The 20030-nt window shown below is 44.6% G+C and overlaps 1 protein-coding gene across 1 annotated transcript in view; it reads left to right on the top strand.

The window, feature by feature from the left end:
• Thbs4 (thrombospondin 4) overlaps nucleotides 1–8949 on the top strand; it is a gene marked incomplete at its 5' end in the record, with an annotated part of 44189 nt that extends 35240 nt beyond the window's left edge. Inside the window, 8 exon segments of the mRNA XM_005386101.2 lie at nucleotides 479–531; nucleotides 3050–3243; nucleotides 4174–4352; nucleotides 4981–5029; nucleotides 5122–5318; nucleotides 5923–6095; nucleotides 8097–8236; nucleotides 8726–8949. Coding sequence (XP_005386158.2) covers nucleotides 479–531; nucleotides 3050–3243; nucleotides 4174–4352; nucleotides 4981–5029; nucleotides 5122–5318; nucleotides 5923–6095; nucleotides 8097–8236; nucleotides 8726–8787 — 1047 coding nt within the window.
• Nucleotides 8950–20030: the final 11081 nt, after the last annotated feature.

The raw sequence follows: 20030 nt of genomic DNA, 5'->3' as shown, positions 1-20030 counted from the left end.
GTGTTGAGTTTCCCTCTACCCACTCCCTATCTGGCAACTGGGCAGGATGTGCCATTTGTTTCTGAATCTCTGAGAGAGGGGAGTTATTGTTGCCCTCTGTGACTCACTGTCCATCTGATCCTGTTCCAAAATGCAGAAGCAAAACAAAGTCAGTGTGCTTTGTTCCCATGCCTAGGACCAGCTCTCCTCTGACCCGGGCCAGGGCCCTGTGTCTCCACCTGCATCATGCTGCCCTGGCACCCTTGTGGAGTGAGCTCATCCGGTGTGTAGGCAGTCCATCCATGTAGCCTGATGTTTTAGAAGGCTCTTTTGAAAATTCGGTATTGTGCCTATACCAATATGATGTTGTCCTTTTGCAGTTTTGTACCATCCGTTCTCAGAAATCCTGAAATCCAGTGATGATGGGCCAGCTCTGCCTTGTCTGGAACATTCTGTACATGCAAGCTGTGGGCTAAATAACATTCTGTTCTCTCCGCAGTCTGATGTGGATAATGATCTGGTTGGGGACTCCTGTGATACCAATCAGGACAGGTATGGCATATCCAGCTGCAGAGAGGCAGATGCCAAAATCCAGACAGTGTTCATTTTCAGACCTTTGTGCTTATACCATGTTTTGGAGTTCTCTGGGTGGGTTTGGCTTCTGGTGTGAAAATGACTGTCTCTGGTCAGGGCCACCCTACATCTCTGACCATGCTGTGTAAGGGTGATGGTGTTGGAATGGGCCACTAGATGCCCCAGCAAATGAGCTCTATTGTGGGAGAGGCAGTGTAGCATCATGTTCTAACTGGCTGTGGAATAAAACAGCTAGGCGCAAATCCCAGTGGAATTATTCTACGTGAGCTCATTTTACCAACCTTCCTAGCCCAACATGATGGAATCCTACATTAAGACCAGTGCTGGCAAGCTGAGGGGTGTAGCTCAGTGGGAGATTACAAGGCCTGAGTTCAGTCTCAGGGATTTACAAAAAGAGACCAAGCTTGAGCAGATGCTGGAGGAACATCACAAAAACAAGTACATAACTATATGCCACTCAGCCCTGGAGCCACCTACAATCTAAGGTCCAGCCCTCACTCTCCTTGCACAGTTCTTGGAGAGGCAGTCAGGACAGGGATGAGAGGGTAGGATCCCAAAAGGCAGACCAGGAGGAGACAGAGCTGCTCTTCTAGTACCCAGATCGCAGGTTGCCCTGCAGCTCAGTTCTCCCCCCACTCACTTCAGGACAGCTCCTGAGTCCCATCTCTTCCCTTGGGCTCCACACCCTTGCTCCAAGTACAGCTGGCTGAGCAGACCTAAACATTCCCCAGGCTTGGTATCTTCATCTTCAAAGTAGAGATCATGAAATGCATCTTACAGGTTACAGTGAAAATTCAAGATAATGAGGGTGAAGCTCCTGGAGTAGCACTGGCTTCAGGTGGAGAATGGGGGCTGTGTTGTTGGTGGTGTCATGGTACAGGAGGGGTGAATCAGCGACAGAGTCTGATATTGCATGTCCCTCTCCATTTCAGAGTAGAGGATGGAACTGCTCCCTCCACAGCTGCCCTAAATTACATACAAGAATGTCCCCTGTTACAGGTCATCCTGTATCTGACTACCATTTAGAATAACTTCTAAAGCATTCCATCCCACTGACCTCTAGATAGTTGCCTAAAAAATGGACTCATTCTATTTCATTTTTAATTCTTGCAAACTTGAACCTTGGGAAGAGGATAGGAACTGCTTGTTTTTGCATACAAATATTTGGAATTCTAAGGAATGACCACTAATGGAAACAGCTTCATCCTGTGTTTGAAAAAGCAGTCTGGCTGTTCACACAGGAATTCTGCTGTTTAAGCCACAACCCTTGTCCACTTTCACTGGGATCTTCTTTTCCTGTAGCCATATAGAAAATGTGTCCTGAATGGTGCAGGCTGGTCTCTGGCTTCCCTCCTCTGTCCCATCCTGGAGGGTATAGGTGCAGTTCCTAGCCCACAAGAGGGAAGAGAGAGAGAAAAGGGGGAAAGGAGGACCTGGACAGACATGCTGGTGCACACCTCTAATCCCAGCCTCTTGGGAGGCTGAGGGAGGAGGACCACAAGGTGGAGGACAACGTGGGCACTTTAGTGAAACCGTGTCTTAAACTAAATGGTGGGGGATATAGCTCAGTGATAGAGCACCCCTGAGTTTGATTCCCAGTACTGTGGGAAAAAAATCTCTCATTCTAAGGCCTCAGCAAACTCAGGGAACCTCTGGGAGGCAATACAGACTCATCCTCAGGTGGTTCTTCAGCCTGGAAAGAAGAAAAGTGAGATGGACAGAGAATAAACCTTCTGAAAAGTCTTTTAGACTTACCTTGCGCCCAGCACACATGTCCATGTCTCAGGTAGTGGTTTTATGCTCTGCCACTCTTCCTGCGGCATTCAGCTCTGGATCTTAGGTGGGTCTGCTTGCTAAGGGCTGTACAAAACAGATAAACAGAAAATACGATAGACTTTCTCCCAAGAGTTAGGAGCTTAGGAAGTGCCTGTTCACATATTAGAATTTATTGTGCAGAATTCTGATTGTTTAATCTTTATAACGACCCTACGAGGCAGTTTTGTTGTTAATCTTGACAGACGAGGCCACTGAGAGTAGAGGTGGTATATCATGCCGGGAGCTACCGCTCATGAACAGCTGAGCCGGGATTTACACCAAAGTGGCTCCACTGTCTGTCCCTCTGTGTCCTTCACTTGTCCTCTGAGCCAGCTATCACCTACACTCCCCTGGGATGGGCAGGAGCCTCTGCCACAAATGGCAGGCATAGACTCTTACCGTCTTGAGTAAGAAATGGATAGATTATTTCAAGAGGTTAGGGAAGCACGGTGATTGTCTCTGAGGCCCAAAGGGAGCCCTGTCAAAGGAACAGCCCCTTGTGGGTTGACACAAACAAGTCTGGTTAAAAAACAAACAAACAGAAAGCCATCCCACCCCCAAAGCCCAAACAACAACAACAAAAACCCCACAAAAACACAGATTCTTCTTCCTGAGGACAGATGCCCTTGCTGCCTGCTGAACTGTGGTCCTTTCTCTGCAGTGACGGAGACGGCCACCAGGACAGCACAGACAACTGCCCCACAGTCATCAACAGTGCCCAGCTGGACACAGATAAGGATGGGATTGGTGACGAGTGTGATGATGATGACGACAATGATGGCATCCCAGACCTGCTGCCCCCTGGACCAGACAACTGTCGGTTGGTCCCCAACCCAGCCCAGGAGGACAGCAACAGTAAGCAGACTCCTCTGGCCAGGCCTGGGTACATGCATGTTTCTCCCAGCACTGGGGACTCAGCAACCCCAGCTTTGCCACTGCTAAGCAGATACTGCTTCAAACTCGCTTCTCCATGTAGCTACGGCTTTTTGGACAGTAGCCATGTAATAGACACAACAGCACCCAGCGTGGTGAGGTCTGATTGTGCATCTTCCCGAGCAGCCTGAAGCTGAGATCACACAGAGCAAGGCAGCAGCCACATGCTACCTGCAGTTCAGTCCCCAAGGGACTTGACAGCTACTCCACCACCTTGCTTGCTCCTTCAACTGGTAGTTCCAGGAGGTAGTTCCAGGAGCGGAGTGGATAGAAAGAAGGGCACAGCAGAAATGGCGAGGGCAGGGGCCACAGATGACTGCAGCGGCCCTGCATGTAAGGAAATGTGTGCGCTGGAGTGACAGGGAGTTCGTAAGAGGGACTTGGAAAGGGTTCAGCAAGGTGATGCAAATTCAGTGTTTCAACTGTCATGTCAGCTGACCAAAACTACCATGGGCCAGATGCAGGATAGGGGTCACTAGACTAAAGTTAGTCTCAGAGAGATTCTGAAGACAATGGTAATCTCCTTGGTTTGTGTACAGTATAGTCTAGAAGGCGCTGTAGACGTTGGCTTCTGTAAGGTCAGGCCCAAGATCCTCCAAGTGGTGAACCCAGCTGTGCATGATGAGACCCTCTGGGGATGGACCTGAAGGCAGCTGTTCAAACTGGTCTTACAAGGAAGCCCAGGTGTGGGGAGGACCTCGCCACCCATCACGAGAGCTCCAGGGTGGGTCTGGGGGTGCTCAGACGGCCTCCCTTCCCGTCACTGCTGCACATCGTCACCCCGAGGGTGGGAGCCGAGGACTGGTGGGCGTGGGTGTTACCAGGTCCTACCCCTCTTCTCCCCCAACTCAGGAGATGGGGTGGGAGACATCTGTGAGACTGACTTTGACCAGGACCAGGTCATTGACCGGATTGACGTCTGCCCGGAAAATGCGGAGATCACCCTGACTGACTTCAGGGCCTACCAGACTGTGGTCCTGGACCCCGAAGGAGATGCCCAAATTGACCCCAACTGGGTGGTCCTGAACCAGGTCAGTGTCACACGGTTGGAAACTGCTCAAATCTGCCTCTTAACAGAGGCCCTTCTGACAGCAGCCAGCAAATTTTAGAGGGTGCTGGCTATGAGTCAGGCATGTACTATACTTTCATCATGCCCATTTTACAGATGATGAAGTTGAGTCTTACAATGCTTTAATAATTGCTCCTGGTAGCACTGTGTTCCATCGCTGAGGAGGTTGAAATTGGAACCTGGGCAGCCTGACCCTAGAGCTACACTCCCAGCCTCACCAGCAAACTGTCCGTCTGTGCCCTCACTGTGTGATAAGGGAAGAAGGTGCAGAGAGGCCTTCCAGAGTTACAGAGAAAACCAGACCCACCTGAAGTATATGCTGTATGTTTGCCAATTCAGATTGCACTGAATCAGCTTAAGTGAAAGCCTTACCTAAATTACTTCTATTTAATGTTGGGCCTTCTTTAAACCTTCTTTATGAGTTTGTGCCTTCTCTGAGTTCATAATGACACACAGCAGCTACCTAGATAAAGACCTCTTTCCCTGGAAATCAGACATCGCTGGCCCTCCCTCACAGAGAGGTTCTGGGCTTCCCCACGTTCATTCAGCCCCTTCAGGATTTCTCTAAACTCCCGCACTTCTCTCTGCAGGGCATGGAGATTGTGCAGACCATGAACAGCGATCCTGGCCTGGCTGTGGGTAGGTCCAGGGCCCCAGGTACCACTCGTATAGAATCCTGCCAGCTGTTAATGCGGCTTGCCTGTTTTTCTAATCATTTCCAATCTCCATAGGATATACCGCTTTTAATGGAGTTGACTTCGAAGGGACCTTCCATGTAAACACCCAGACAGATGATGACTATGCAGGCTTTATCTTTGGTTACCAAGACAGCTCCAGTTTCTATGTGGTCATGTGGAAGCAGACAGAGCAGACTTACTGGCAAGCCACGCCCTTCAGAGCTGTGGCGGAGCCTGGCATTCAGCTCAAGGTACGGGGGCTTGAAGCCACTCACCTTCCTTTCTTCGGGGCCCTCTACCCTCCCTCTATATTCTGTGTTCTCCTAAATGGCAGGTAATTGATCTAAGAAATTGGTAAGAGTGATGCTCGTGTTCAGGTCAGGGAAGAGCGGAGCTGGCAGAAGGCCTGACTCTGGTGTGAAGAGCAGCCTGAGAGGGTCAGAGAGGTGGAGAAGGCTGGGGGGTGCCTTCAGGCATGCCATGTTGGAAGCTAGCTAACGACTTCGTCAGTGAGGCCAGCTGTTTTCAAGAGGGCTGACGGGTTACCTGTGTCAGTCCTGCTGGGACAGAGGGCAGGCTTCAGCGGTCGGACATTTGGTGGGAGCCCTCCCTGGGCAAATGGGAGAAAAGGTGTATGGCAGGACAAAGTGCAATGAGCGCCGCATACAGTGTTGTTTACTGCCTAAGGGGCTGTGTCACCTTAGTAGAACCGACATTTGAGTGTTTACGCTTTTGTCTGAGTCCAATGCACTCCAATTATAACCACGAATTCATCACTGTGTCATCACTTCTGACACAGGAATCAAGAAGGAATCTCTATGCCCATTCTAATACCTTGATTGTGTGTTCATCCAGGCGGTGAAGTCCAAGACAGGCCCCGGGGAGCACCTCCGGAACTCCCTGTGGCACACAGGGGACACCAGCGACCAGGTCAGACTGCTCTGGAAGGACTCCAGGAATGTGGGCTGGAAGGACAAAGTGTCCTACCGCTGGTTCCTGCAGCACAGGCCCCAGGTGGGCTATATCAGGTAGGCAGATGTGCTCTCTCCTCCCCTAGCACAGGAGCAAAGTGCGCACTCCATTCTGCACCTGCAGTGAGTTCCCTGAGCATCCCTGACTAGCTGGTTCTCCAGGACTTGCCAGGGCTCTCAGAAAATGGCAGGAGACTGGCGCCTAGACAGGCAGTGAGGTGGGAATGGAAGGAGTGTTGGGGAGGCCTCAGATTTGGGTGAATGGGTGTACCTCATGGTGTGTCTTGTGCTGTGCTCACGGGGCAGCTGCAGACTGGAGCTGATGGGCATGAGATAAAAGGTGTAGCTGAAGCACCGCCACACCCTCCCGAACACTCCCATGTGATTTATATGGAGTGCCTGAGTCCTTGATTATCTGTCTTCCACGATGGGTTGTAAACTCCAGGTGGGCAGTACCTGTGTCCTTTCCATCTGATTTTTGCCGGGGCCCAGCCCAGCTCCTGGTGCAAACTGTTCATCATGGAGGCCAGCAAAATCTACCTTATTGCCTTCTCTTAATTAGTTGCAGAAATTATGATGGTTTAAGGCTGTATATTTGAAATTTAGATAATATACTCAGTTTTTCATTCCTCTACCAGAGCGGGCTGCATGCCAGCTTGTGTAGTACATCTACAAATGAGCATGAATTGCATAGTCCTGACTTGGGCAGGAAAGTAGTCTGGTGGGAAAGGTAATGTGAAGGCTGACTCGTATTTTGTTCTTTATGACATTCTCTCAAATGGACTCAGTTGGTCTCACAGAAGACACACTATGCTTGATCATATTCTTACCCCTTTATACCCACAGCCCACTTTTTTATGAGAAATATTTTGAAATGCCCCCTTTTGGTCTCAAATGAAATTGTAGAAAATATAACTTAGCTGGGCATGGTGGTGCCCACCTGTATTCCTAGCACTATAAGAGGCTGACACAGGAGGATTGCAAATTGAGCCCAGCCTGGGCAACTTAGTGAGTCCTTATCTCAAAAACTTACCAAGTCCTTATCTCAAAAAAAACTTACCAAGTCCTTATCTCAAAAAAAAAAAAAAAAGCTGTGGCTATAGCTCAGTGAAAAGGCTCTGAGTTCAATCCCCAGTACTATAAAATATATATATATAACTTACCCACACATATCATCTTTGAAAAATCAGCCTGAACTGTACAACAAATCATGTAAATGCTTGGGCACAGCCACACTAGAAGTCAGAAGGAGGTAGAAACGCATCCGTCCGAATCACTGTGGAGGTGACACTGAAATACAGGTTGATGTATATGTAATTTAAACATTACACTATTCTTGTTAACAGTGGTATGAAGTCCTAAAAGAGCGACAACACTTAATTTTTAGGCAAAGCAAAATACTAAGTACTTTCCCAGTTTACCCTGGAAATTTAAAATTACATTAAAATCAGTACAAAGTACATTTGATGTTCATAAATAAAAGAGAGTTATGTTCTTGGCCCCAGTTATTATGAAAAGTCTGCTCACATTTCTACATGCCTACAAGGATTCTTCAAAAGAGTCCAGGATAGAGGACAAGCTGTGACTGTGTTGCAAACTATCCATCATCCCTGGCTCCCATCACCCACAGCCATTGTGAGAGCCCAAGGTGCCCCGCAGATACCTGGCCTTCTGCTGAGGGCGTGCTGTCTCCCTTTGAGCACGGCGGCTCTGACAGTCACGGACTGATGGGAATGCAGCCGTCCAGATGAGGTGACTCATAAGATCCTCTCAAAACCTCTTGTCCGTGACATCAAACAATTTCTTTTCTCCTCCTCAGTGAGCACCTATTAAGTTTAGTCTGTGCCCAACATCATATTGGACCAACTTGGGAAAATGTAGACACATAGGTCCTGTCCTCAGGGAGCTTCCAACCTAGGAAAGGAGGACCGGTTAAGTGGAAAACAGTGTGTCAGAGTAAAGAGGCAGGTGCATAAACAAAAGGAGACTCAGTCTCGCCACGGGCACTCCACCCGGCTCGGGTCCCATGAAGGCCTGCTCCTCTTGTGTTGCCTGCAGGGTGCGGTTCTATGAGGGCTCCGAGCTGGTAGCTGACTCTGGGGTCACCATCGACACCACCATGCGCGGAGGCCGGCTTGGCGTCTTCTGCTTCTCTCAGGAAAACATCATCTGGTCCAACCTCAAGTATCGCTGCAATGGTAACGTACACTCGCATTTCCCCGCGGTATTATGATTAGAGTTAGTCGAGGAATGCCTTCTCATTCTAACGTCACATTTCATCGAAACCTGATAGTCCCGTGTAATAAAAGTAAAAAAGAATTTCTTCCATATTTTATAGATGTGGACACAGAGACCCATACAATTTAACTGCATAGTTTAGGTTTGGGGTTCAATGAGAAATTCAGTCGGATTGAATTCACAGGTGGCCTTTATTTTCACATGGCTCAAACATAATCACAGACTGAGAAGCCACAGTGTTAATTTTCTTTAGTCCTCTAAGTGAGCACTGCTAGGCTTTAGGCCAGCAAGGTGCTCAACGTCCTGAGGTAGAAGACAGCGGGAGAAACCCGCAGGGCTTCTCGGGCGGGCGGAGAGCGCCCCTCCCAGGCGATCAGTGCGGCTGCAGCCCGCGACAGCCAGGATTCCAGGACGGCAGGGCCTGACCTACTCTTCTGATCTTGTTGCAGACACCATTCCTGAAGACTTCCAGGAGTTTCAAACCCAGCATTTTGATCGCTTGGATAATTAAACTGAAGAAGCAACCTGTAACTGCTTTTCCCAACATGAAAGCTACGTATTTTTAAACTTCCTGTAATTTCTTTATATACAGTGTGGCTTTCTTTTACCAGCCCAAACATATCAGAACTTTTTATATGAATGTGAAAATAAAGAAGGGATCGTTTCTAACAGCTGTGTTACTGCCCAGAAGTTTCTTGTGTACGGCTGGGGTTTGATGGCGGACATTTTCTGAGGGATTCACGTTGAATTTGCGAGGTGATCTTCTTTGCTCAAGCTGGATAGTCTGCGAAGTCAGCTGGTCCATGAATCAGAAGGGCCAGGCACAGGACTCCGCTGAGGTCACGCTAATTAGCTTCACACGGAATGCCTCACTTCAGTGGCTCTCTTATTCTAGGTAGAGAGTCCCAGGGGCACCTTCCCTTCCCTGGGAAGACTCTGATCAGAAAGCAGATTTGCCCAGTTCTTCCTGGTATTCTCCCATCCCCAACAAATTCCTACAGATGATCACATTGGAGCCAATGGTTCCCCCACCTCTCCTCCTCCTCCTCCTCCTCCTCTTCCTCTTCACTGCAGTATTATGGGTCATCATCTCCTAACAGCAAGAGGTTATGGAGGAGATCTCATTTGCAGAGGAGGAGGAGAAAAAGGCAGAGGAGTCCCCCACTGGAGATGAGATTGGGGAGATGGGTAAAACATAAAAAATAGTGCAAAATTTTGTAGAAAAGCACCGTCCAAATAAAACTGTAGCAGTGTGAGAGGCAAATCTGTTCAACAATGCAATGTCACTTTTCTGTGAAATTCTCAAAAGGAGGCAAAAGCAAGTGTCATTAGATGGGCTCCTTGTTAAAGCGCCCAAAAAAAGACTCCCTTGAGCCAGTAGGTAGCAGTGATTTTGTTAGTGATAGTAAAAGTTGTCCTACTCAATAACCTTCCTCTGTCTTGTCTCCTTCCACCAGCCACAAAGGCTGTCAAGGTACATGCTGGTTAATTTGTTTGTCTTTATATTTTGTATATTCTTTGTTATTTTGCATCATATTACAGTATTATAATCGTTTTATATAGATATTTTTGGGTTGTGGAGTGAATCATCTACGTTTCCATCATTTCTTATTGGGAAATATACAAGTGCTTTGGATTATAAGCATGTTTCCACAATGAACTGTGCTCGCAAACCAAGGTTTTATGATAAGCTAAGTGAAAGTAAAGGATTTTGTCTTTACTACAACCAGTATATCATAGTATGTAAAGACATCTAATAAATATTTGTTGGATAAATAAATGAAAATGAATACTTCTTAAGTAGCAATGATGGTATAGTGTAGATTAATAGTGTATACTGTCCTACAGTTCAAAAAACTAGTCACAACACATGTGCTAACTATGATGGCATCTGGAGTTACATGCGCAAGGCAGAAACTTGCCTAATTTGTACATTTGCCTTTCTTTTTTTCCAGTTTCAAGTCAAAGATCGGGGGAAATTGTATAAATTCCCTAGAAAACCAGTTCAAAGAATATTGCTAGGTACTAATTTCAGACTTCCCAGAAATAGCTTAAATCATAAAACACAGTGCTACCATAATCTTAGTAGTCAGAAAATGTAACAGCACATTCATGAGCAATATGAGACCGGGAGGACACCCTCCTTACATTAAACCCTAGAGGTGTGTATTGCCTTGTGTAAAATTCAGGATGTCTGCTTTATATAAGGATCTTCAGTGGGTGGAGAGAACTCAAGCCTGACTACAAACTATTAGCCCTGCTGACCACCAAATCAGCCCAGGAGCACCTGCTGCAGGAGGAGTCTTTCAATGATTTCTGGGCCGTTTTTCTCCCACAGCCTCTTCTCAACCTACAGTCGAAAGGTCCACATCCACAAATATCTCCCATCCCAAAATCCCAGGGAGAAGTGAACTGGAGCCTGTCATGTCTCAAGTTTCCCTTTTTCCTTTTACATTTCACAGAAAGGTAATTTCTTGAGCACTTAGGTCTTCTGAGAACACTTTGAACCCCTTAGTCTTCCACCTATTGTATGGTACAGGCTATTTTAGAGCCCTTTCTGGGAGGCTTTTGACATTTTACAAAGCAGTATCAAGGAAGGTTGCAAATGCTCTTCTTGAATAATTGTCGTTCTGATCACTGAAGTGTATCATATTCTGTATCCAAAACATTTGATATATGTGCATGACAATCAGTTTCCTGCCCACTTATCAGTTCTGTGTTTCACAATTATAATTGGCTACAGCTGAATTTTGAAGATGGGCTATAGAATCAAAGAAAATGAGAGAGGTGCAGAATCCAGTCACCTATTTTTATGGCAAGCATGTTTTATGGCCCAGACTAGAAAAGTAAGTGGAAATATAAGTAGCTAAAAAAAAAAAAAATCTGATCCAAATTTAAACAACTTGAGAACTAGGTATAAGTCACGTGGTCAGAAGCAGTGAGATGTGAGGTACTTCTCTTTGGAGGCATATACCTGGGGTCTTAGTAACACTGGGAATGAAAGAGACTCAACATTTTTTTCAGAAACAGGTAAAAAGCTCCCTTCAGTGTTCATCTGTGCCCAAACCTTTTGTTAATAAACAACTTTTGCTCATTGAGAAATTTATCCTAAACTTTTGAAGATAGTATGGTTTCCTTAGAGGCAAATCTCTTTAAATCCAGAGAAAACTTAGAAATAGTTACAGAGATGCGGATATAAGTTGAACCTATCGTCCTAATATATTTGTATAGTGTTTGGGAATTGTGCTGGTTAGCTTCTCATTACTGTAACAAAATACCTAAGGAAACCAACTTATAAGGAGGAAAGTTTTATTTTGGCTTCTGTTTTCAGGGGTTTCAGTCTATGACCACTTGGCCCTGTTACTTTGGGCCTGTGACAGATTGTCATGGCAGGAGCATATGACTGAGGAAACCTCTTCAGCTGTTTGTCACATCCAGGAAGCAAAGATAGAGACAGGAAGGGCTAGGGTTCCAAGGTCCCCGCCAAGGGTACATACTTAATGACCTAAGTTACTTCCACCTCTCAAAGGTGCCACCACCTCTCTGTAGTTCCACAGGCTTCTGATCAAACCTTTAACACAAGGGCTTCTGGGGAACATTTCCAAACTACAGCAGGATTATTAAGAGTAATAGAATACTTAAGAAAAGTTGGCATATTAGAAATCTGCTAAATTGAATTTGTGATTCCAACTTAAAACATATAGCTAAGTATTTGACATGTGCTTTTAAGTTGAAAGGTATTTGTGAATTTGGTCATATGTATATGTATTATAAATAATATTATGGTAGTTAAATGATTTATAATGCATTGTATTTATAAATTTGTCACTTTTTAGAGTGTTACTTTAGTCCTTAGGTAGGCTTTGTCAGGCAAATGATAGAAAAATTATATATTAGAGTTATCCATGCAATTTAAAATATTTAAGAAAATTTAATTAGCTAAATTTATAAATGGCACTAAACATTAATTAAAGCTTGAGTGACTATAAATTTTGCCATGAAGACTATTTGTATACTTATAAAGTATAATATAGTGATGATTTTTGAGTTGAACTTTTAAACTTACATTTTGTAATTTGTTACTTTAATATTTAAACTTTGAGTATTAACTTTAAAAACCATGTCACCATAAATTGCGATTTCTGCATATGAACGCTATTCTTTTTTTATTTAAAAGGAAAGAAAAAAACAATAACAAAATAACAACAATGAAGACAAAAGCAAAACAATATAAAAACAATAAAAACAGTACAGGATTCCAAAACAAGATGATTGGAATTAACAATGGTTGTTATATTACATATGGTTATCTTCAGTGAAGGTTGCTCAGATTACCAGATATAAGAATGAAAGATTGATTAAACCTTTAAAGACAATAATAATTAATAAAAAACATTAGAAATTCTCCAGAGCTTCATTAAACAAGGTGGTAGGAATTCAGCAATGGCTATTATACTGCATACTGTTGTCTTCAAATTAGTTGTTTCAGCTACCAGATATAAGCATGCTAAATTGGTCAAGAGAAAAAAATTAAGCATTAACTGTTTCTTTCAATAAACCAATAGACATCAGCAATATACTTATGTCAGCTATTCTCATATGTACATATATATGTATTTTATATATGATCTCTTCGCTTTCCTTATTTGCCAATGTGACTAGGGCTACACCTCAGTTCAAACAGTTGCCACAGCACAATATGCATCAACAAAGAGGCCTCTGGATGAAGGTGGGAACTTCTTAAGCCCATAGACCATAAAGCTAGGTAGACATCACTGTGACTTGGGGCACACAGATGTATACCATCACTAAGAGTTGTTAGAGGCCAGGGTGATGGTGCACACCTGTAATTCCAACACTCGGGAGGCTGAGATAGGACGATCACCATGAGTTCAAGGCCATCCGGGGTAACATAGTGAGTTCAAGCCCAGCCTGAACTATAGAGTGAGACCCTGTCTCAAAACAAAAACAAAAACAGAAAACAAAACAAAAAGCCAAAGAGCTGTTAGAGGGAATACAACCCTAAAACAGACACCACACAATTGATTGGCTCTACCTAGCAAGAAAGGCAGAGTAGCACTCAGTACACACACAAAGAGTGTGACAAAATAGACACCAGTTGTAACTCACTGTCCCTTCCACATACTGGGCTGGTCCAGTACTACAGACCCGAAGGAAAACCACTCAACCAGACACACTGAAGAATATTTTGCATTCATTTGTCTTTGGCTTCAGGGGAGGTCTTTCTTTTGTGTTGCTGTTGTTGTTTTATTCTGTTTTCTTCTTTTCTTTTTTCTGTTTCTTTTACCTAATTCTTTTAACTTTCTTTTTTCTTTAATTGGATTCTTTATCTTACTTTTCTCTCCTACCACTTCTCATCTTCCTTTGCTTTCTTTTTCAAATTTTGTTTCTTTTCTTTTTCTCTTTCTTCACCCCTTTATTATTATTATATTATTAAGCTTTATTAATTTTAGCTACTTAGTTGACTCCAAGTATTTATTGTTGAATTCTTTTCTATTGCTAATGGTGGTACGGTTGTTGCATCAAGTAGATATTTACTGTATTCCAGTCCTTGCTTTGTCTTTGTGTCTATATTATTGCAGGTATCATTTTTCTATGTCTAACAGTGTTATAGTTGTAGATTTTATTGGTTCTTACAGTATGTCAATATCAAGTTTGACTCTATTATCATTGATTTCTTTGCTATTGGTAGTAGTGGCAAAGGCATTATTGCTAAATGGTTCTCTTTTTGTCTTTGCGACATCAATATATCTACATTTTGTTTTCTCCTCTCTGAGTGATGCTGACCCCCAGAATAAGGTTGGATACTAAGAAGACACTCAAATATTACACTGAGTAGGTTTAGGAAGGGGATAAACACCAAGATATAACCAAACACAAGGACACATCACAGAGAGACAGATGCTAACTAAAAAGATCTGCATGGTACTGACAGAATTCTCTACCTTTAACTGTTTTCAACCAGAGCTACAACAACAATAGAAATATGAGAAAACATAACAAAATCAGTCTGCAAAAATTGCTGACCCTCTAAAATCTGATCTCATAGATGTGAAAGTACAGAAAGTTAAAGGCAAACTCAAAAATCAAATGGTCAGGGCTGGGGATTTAGCTCAGTGGCACAGTGCCTGCCTGGCAAGCATGACGTCATGAGTTCTATTCCCGGTACCAGAAAGAAAAAAAGAAATTGAGTGTTTTGGGCTAAGGATATAGCTCAGTGGCACAAGTGCCTGCTTGGCAAGCACAATGTCCTGAGTTCCATCCCCAGTACCAAAAAAAAAAAAAAGAAAAATCAAATGGTCAAAATATTTGAAAAGCTCAAGAAGAAGCTCATATGCAAACTCATGTTTAGTACGCTTAAAGAAAATTTTATTAGGTAGGTAAAGGCTTTTACTAATAAAACGTCTGATCAGCTCTAAAAGGAAACAATCAATAAATAAATCAAGTTTAACAAGCAGTACAACATATGAATAACCATTTTGGTAAATGATTATGTGTTATGAAAAGAAAGCAAGAAGAGAGACAAGATATAAAAAATTCAATAGAAAGCATAGGTATTAGATTTGACCAATATGAGGGTGGAGTAACATAAATAAAGACAAAGTAGATACAGTAGATCAAAATAGTCTAAATTAACAATACTCTAAAAATGAACAGACATCATTCAAACTGGATCCAAATGCTGCTAGGTGATTCAAAAAACCTCAAATACTATAATTATAGAAGTAAACTAAAAAATTATAAGATGACTCAAAAAAATAAACATTTTATTTATTGAGATCATAGCAAAAAACTTTCCAAATTTAGGGAAAGAATTCAATAGCCAGGTAAATAAAGGCATATAGAAGCCCATATGACCATGGCCAGAAAAGAATCTCTCTGTGATACATAATAATCAAAATTCCAGAAATTCAACAAAAGGAGAGGATACTACACTATTAGAGAAAACCAGCAAGTTACATATAAAGGCAAAACCATTAGAATTATAAAAGGTGTTCAACGCAGACCTTAAAGGCCAAAAGAGCATGGAGGGAAGTTTTTCAAGTCCAAAAAAATTGTCAAGCCAGAATCCTATATATCCTGCAACGTTAGCCTTCAAAACTGAGAGAGAAGTAAAAGCTTCACACAACAAAATGTTACCATGTGTACTGGGCTCATGGTCCTGCAAATGTCAAAGAATTCAGTAGCAAACCAAAGAAGGAGATTCAGAGAATTTTATTGGAAATAATAACAATAATATAGTTCCTAGACTTCCAGAAGGGGATTGGATTGCTTCATGGTCACTCAGTCTGGAGCCCTTTGGGGTTAGGTTAGGGTTAGGGTTAATAATTTTAGATTTAGGACTAGGGCTAGGGTTAGTGTTGGGGTAAGGGTTGAGGTAGGGTTGGTTTAGGGTAAGCAGGCCACGGGAATTGCTTAATGATCTGGGGGTCAGCTATCACAGGTGGCTAGGTGAAGTTAAAGAAAGAAAGGAGCAATTGGAACTCAGGCTCTCTAACCCAGTTCCGTTACATAGGGTTTACAGTAAACAGATTCTAGAAAGAAATTGGTCATTTTGCACTATAATTGCCTCAGAACTCAGGAACTTATTAGGTGTGGCCATGTTTCCATTTAGGAGGGAGGGAGGGGCCACATGCCAATGTTTTTTTTTTCCTTTGGCAAAAGTCCTAGCTCTCCTTTTTTGTTTAAATTTCCGTTAATGTGGCTGACCACCCAGATCTATCTTGGTTCCCTGCCCTCCCAGCTAGCTGCCTCACTCATTAGCTAATGAAATAAACTAATTTAGCTAACTAAACCACTTGGCTGACTAAATAAACTAGTTTTTACAACATCATAAAGAAATATATGATTACTAAATCAGAACTGAAGAAAATAATCAGGGAATCATAGACAGGGAGGTCACAAGTACCAAAGAACTCAAAGCAAAGGAATCATCTAACTGGGAGAGTAGTTAGAGAAAGTAAAAATTAAGAGTCAGCACTGGGGCTGGGGATTTAGCTCAGCAGCAAAAGCGCCTGCCTGGCAAGCGCAAGGTCGTGAGTTCGGTTCCCGGTACCGGAGAAAAAACAAAAAAAACAAACAAACAAAAAGAGTCAGCACTGCAAACATTACGCAGTGACAGGGTACTCGTGTATCCTGTAACCTTGCAGTGTTGTGGCAAAACTGAGTCTGGGAAAGGAATGACACCCGTGGAAGTCAGGAGGCAGTGAGCAGCTTTATTTTATACCAGTGGTCCTGAATGGAATAACTTCAACAAAAGCCAGGCTGCCAGTGTCTGTGAGCTAGCATTTTTACATGAGGCATAAGCAGGGGTTAAAAAGGTGGGACAGCCTGGTAGTTTTTCTGATTAGCTAGCAGGGTGAGATCATCCGTTATAGGGCTAGGATAATGACCATCACTTACAAGACTAGATGAATGCCCACAAAGCTTGGTACAATTAGGTTTGGTTATGCTCTCATGGTTACAAGAAAGCAATTACCATGAAACAGTTGGCCATGTTAGCAATTAGCCATGAAACAGTTACAGAGCTAGGGAGCTTCAAAGAGAACAAAGCTTTAAAAAGAACAGTCTTTCCTTACACAGTTTTTCCCTTTCGGTAGTAATAGCTCTCAATGTCAATGGCCTGAATTGCCCAATCAAAAGGCACAGCCTGGCAGACTGGATCAAGAAATAAAATGTGATCATATATTACCTAGCAGAGAGACACCTCATCCAAAACAACAAGCTCATGGTCTGGCTGTGAAAAGACGGAAATGGTACTCCATGCAACCAGATCCTGAAGGAAAGCAGGAGTGTTGATCTTATTTTCAACTCAACAGGCCTCAAACCAAGACAGATTAGAAGACACAAAGATGGCCACTACAAACTGGTTAAAGGAATGATTTAACAGGAAGGATAACAACTGTTAATATCTATGTACCATGTTGGCACACATAACTTCACAAGATGAAAACTCCAGGTATAGGAGAAATATAGCTCCCAGCCTGCTAGATGTCAGATGTGCCTGTAAGGCTTGATTCACACATGACTGTCCCAATACCCAACCTGTCTGCCAGCAGAGGCGCTGTTCTCAGCTCAGCACCGGTGCCCTCCACAAACACAGGGTGTCATGAAAGAGATAAGACAGAGCACGGACCCTTCCAAACACCTCGACATTTACACTGGATGGTTTAAGAACTTTGCCTACTCAGGCACAAAATTTTCAAAGAACTTTGACCACTGATGTTTACTAAGATCTTCCCACCTAACGTCCCTTGCCTTCTTTCAAGCCCTATTTTTTAAAAAGCCCACTTCTCTTTGCCCCCTAAGACAGCTTTTTCACCCTCTGTTTGCCTGCACCAGGGCCCAATAAACTCCATGCCATGTTGCCTTTATGCAAGCCTGGCAGTCTCAGCTGGTCTCTGCCTTCCTCCGTTCCTTACATCTGCAGCTGAAACCTGGGAGGAAGACCAGCTCTCTCTGGAGGCTTTAAGCTCTCTCAAAACTCCACCCCAGCTGAAACCACCTGGCAACACCCTCAGATCTTGGTTCCTGCAGCTCCTGCTGGGCATTTCAGATCAAGTAAAACCCCCAAACTCTCTCTGCCCCTTTCTACCCCTCGGCCTTCTACTCTCCCCCATAAAGTCAGAGAGAGGCTTGCCTGCTTTCCATGCTTTGCAAGCCCTGGCACTCATCTCCAAACGCTCCTGGGAAGGCTGCTTCCCCTCAGTGTCTGACCAACCACAAAGATGTCTGCCTTGCTCAGCTGCTCACACTGACAGCCTTGGGTGCTGACTGGAGACGTCCACCAGAGACCTGGCTGCTCTCCTGCGCTCTCTCTGTGCCCCGGGGGGAAGCTGTCCACCTTCCATTCCCCTCGGCTCCAAACCTCCGTAGCTCTCTCCCAGTCTGAACCCAAATGGCTGATTTTTCCTGGAAAACGGCACGGCCAAGCTTCTCACTAGACCACGGCTCCCAGCGACCAGAACATGACACTTCCGATTTTTCCACCTTACAAAATAACAAGTAATTAACAGGAGATAAGAGTTTGCTTTTATTTCCTGATGGCTGAATGATATTACATAATCCTAATTGTCATTCTTGTTTGCTACCACTTGTGCCTCTTTTAAATCACTTAAAAAGAATGTTTTCTTTAAAAGAATGTTTTACCTTAGTGGACAAGGTCGTATACTCCTGTTCTATAGATGTCACGTTTACACTTGCTTGAACTGTTCGACTTGTACTGGTATGGTTTTTGATCTTATATTCGCATTAAGGAGAAATAATGTTAAAGTGCCATCTAGTGGACTTTGATAAAATTCTGGAAATGGATTTTTTTAAAAATCTCATCTATATTCAGCTCAGGCTTTTACCTGTCCTTTATAGAATGCTAAAACCCAACAGTGGTAACTCTGACAGCTGGTAATTGCCTTTAGCACAGCTGCCGCTCTCAGAGCAGAAGACAGGTTTCTCCAGTGCCCTGGTGCATCCCCTTTGACACCAGTGGCCATGGAATGCTGACCAGACAGGCAACCAGACTCCTTTCTGGAGCCAGATCTCTGGATGGACAGAACAGTGAAAACTGGAAGGACAGCCACGGGGTCAGGGCTGGGGCAGCTCTCCAGTGGACACCCAAAGGCCCCTCAGTGGAAGCTGCCCTTGACAGCCTGGAAGGGTCATCAGCAGTCTCCACTCACCTCTCATTTCTGCCTCACTCCCCGAGGAAGGTGAAAGACAATGCTTTCAGTGACTGTCAGGCGTCCTCTGTCTCAGAGTGGCCGGAAACGATGCTGTCAGGGCTCTTTCTTAAGCCTCCATCAAGGGTCAGCTATAGGTCTGGATTCTCTTTCTCTACAAATAAGTTAGAAACCCTAATTTTCCTCCTCCTTGCCCTTCTGTTCACGCCCCCTCTGCTTCTCTCCCATGCCAATCCCCCCCGACTTTCCCTCACACAATTCCCTCCCACCACCAGTTTGCCTTGAGACACACACCCAGGGGCCCCACTGGGAGCTGCTGGGTCCCTGGCCAGGGGTCCCAGGCTGCATGATCCCAATGCCAAATGCCCATGTCCGGCATGCCCAGCCTGCTCTGCACAAGTCTGCTCACTGCCCTCATAGCCCTAGCATGGCACAGCAGGTGCACGTGCTACCATGGAGCTCAAGATCCAGTCAGCACTCACACACATGGCAGGACCACAGTGCCTATGCACTCAGCTCACCCTCTGTGCTTATGCCCGGGTAAGAAAAACGTGACCTGCGTGGCAGGCCCCATGCCCCACCCAGTGCTGCTGGACCCTGAGTGCAGGAGACCATGCCCCTGGCCGTGCCCACCACAGTGCCCTAGGCCAGGGAACCATCAGCCAGTCTCCCGCTGCCCCTCCCCTCCCTGCTGCCGCCACACTGTGGCTGCCTGGCTCCACTAGTGAACTCATCCATGCCTGAACCAAGCCCGCCCAGGGCCACTTTCCCAAATCCCACCACCACTCCTGGCACTGCAGGCCCAGGACACAAGACTCAGGCTGCCCCGCCCACTACCCCTCTGACCTTCGGTCATATGTTCTCCCAACTTTCACTCACCACTCTGCTACACTCCCGGTCCAGACTAGTTACTCCCTCATCCTCCTGTTCCACCCTCTCTGTCAGACCTCTCCCAGGTCAGCCAGCATCTGAGCTCTTTCTCTTCAGACTCAGAACCCCAGCCTTTCTCCAACTCACCAAAAGTTAAATTTAAACCCCTTAATTAAAAATGCCTTTC

Source organism: Chinchilla lanigera, unplaced genomic scaffold (genome assembly GCF_000276665.1).
Source record: "Chinchilla lanigera isolate Chin_1 unplaced genomic scaffold, ChiLan1.0 scaffold00024, whole genome shotgun sequence".
NCBI lineage: Eukaryota > Metazoa > Chordata > Mammalia > Rodentia > Chinchillidae > Chinchilla > Chinchilla lanigera.
This window is presented reverse-complemented; position numbering and strand designations above follow the sequence as displayed.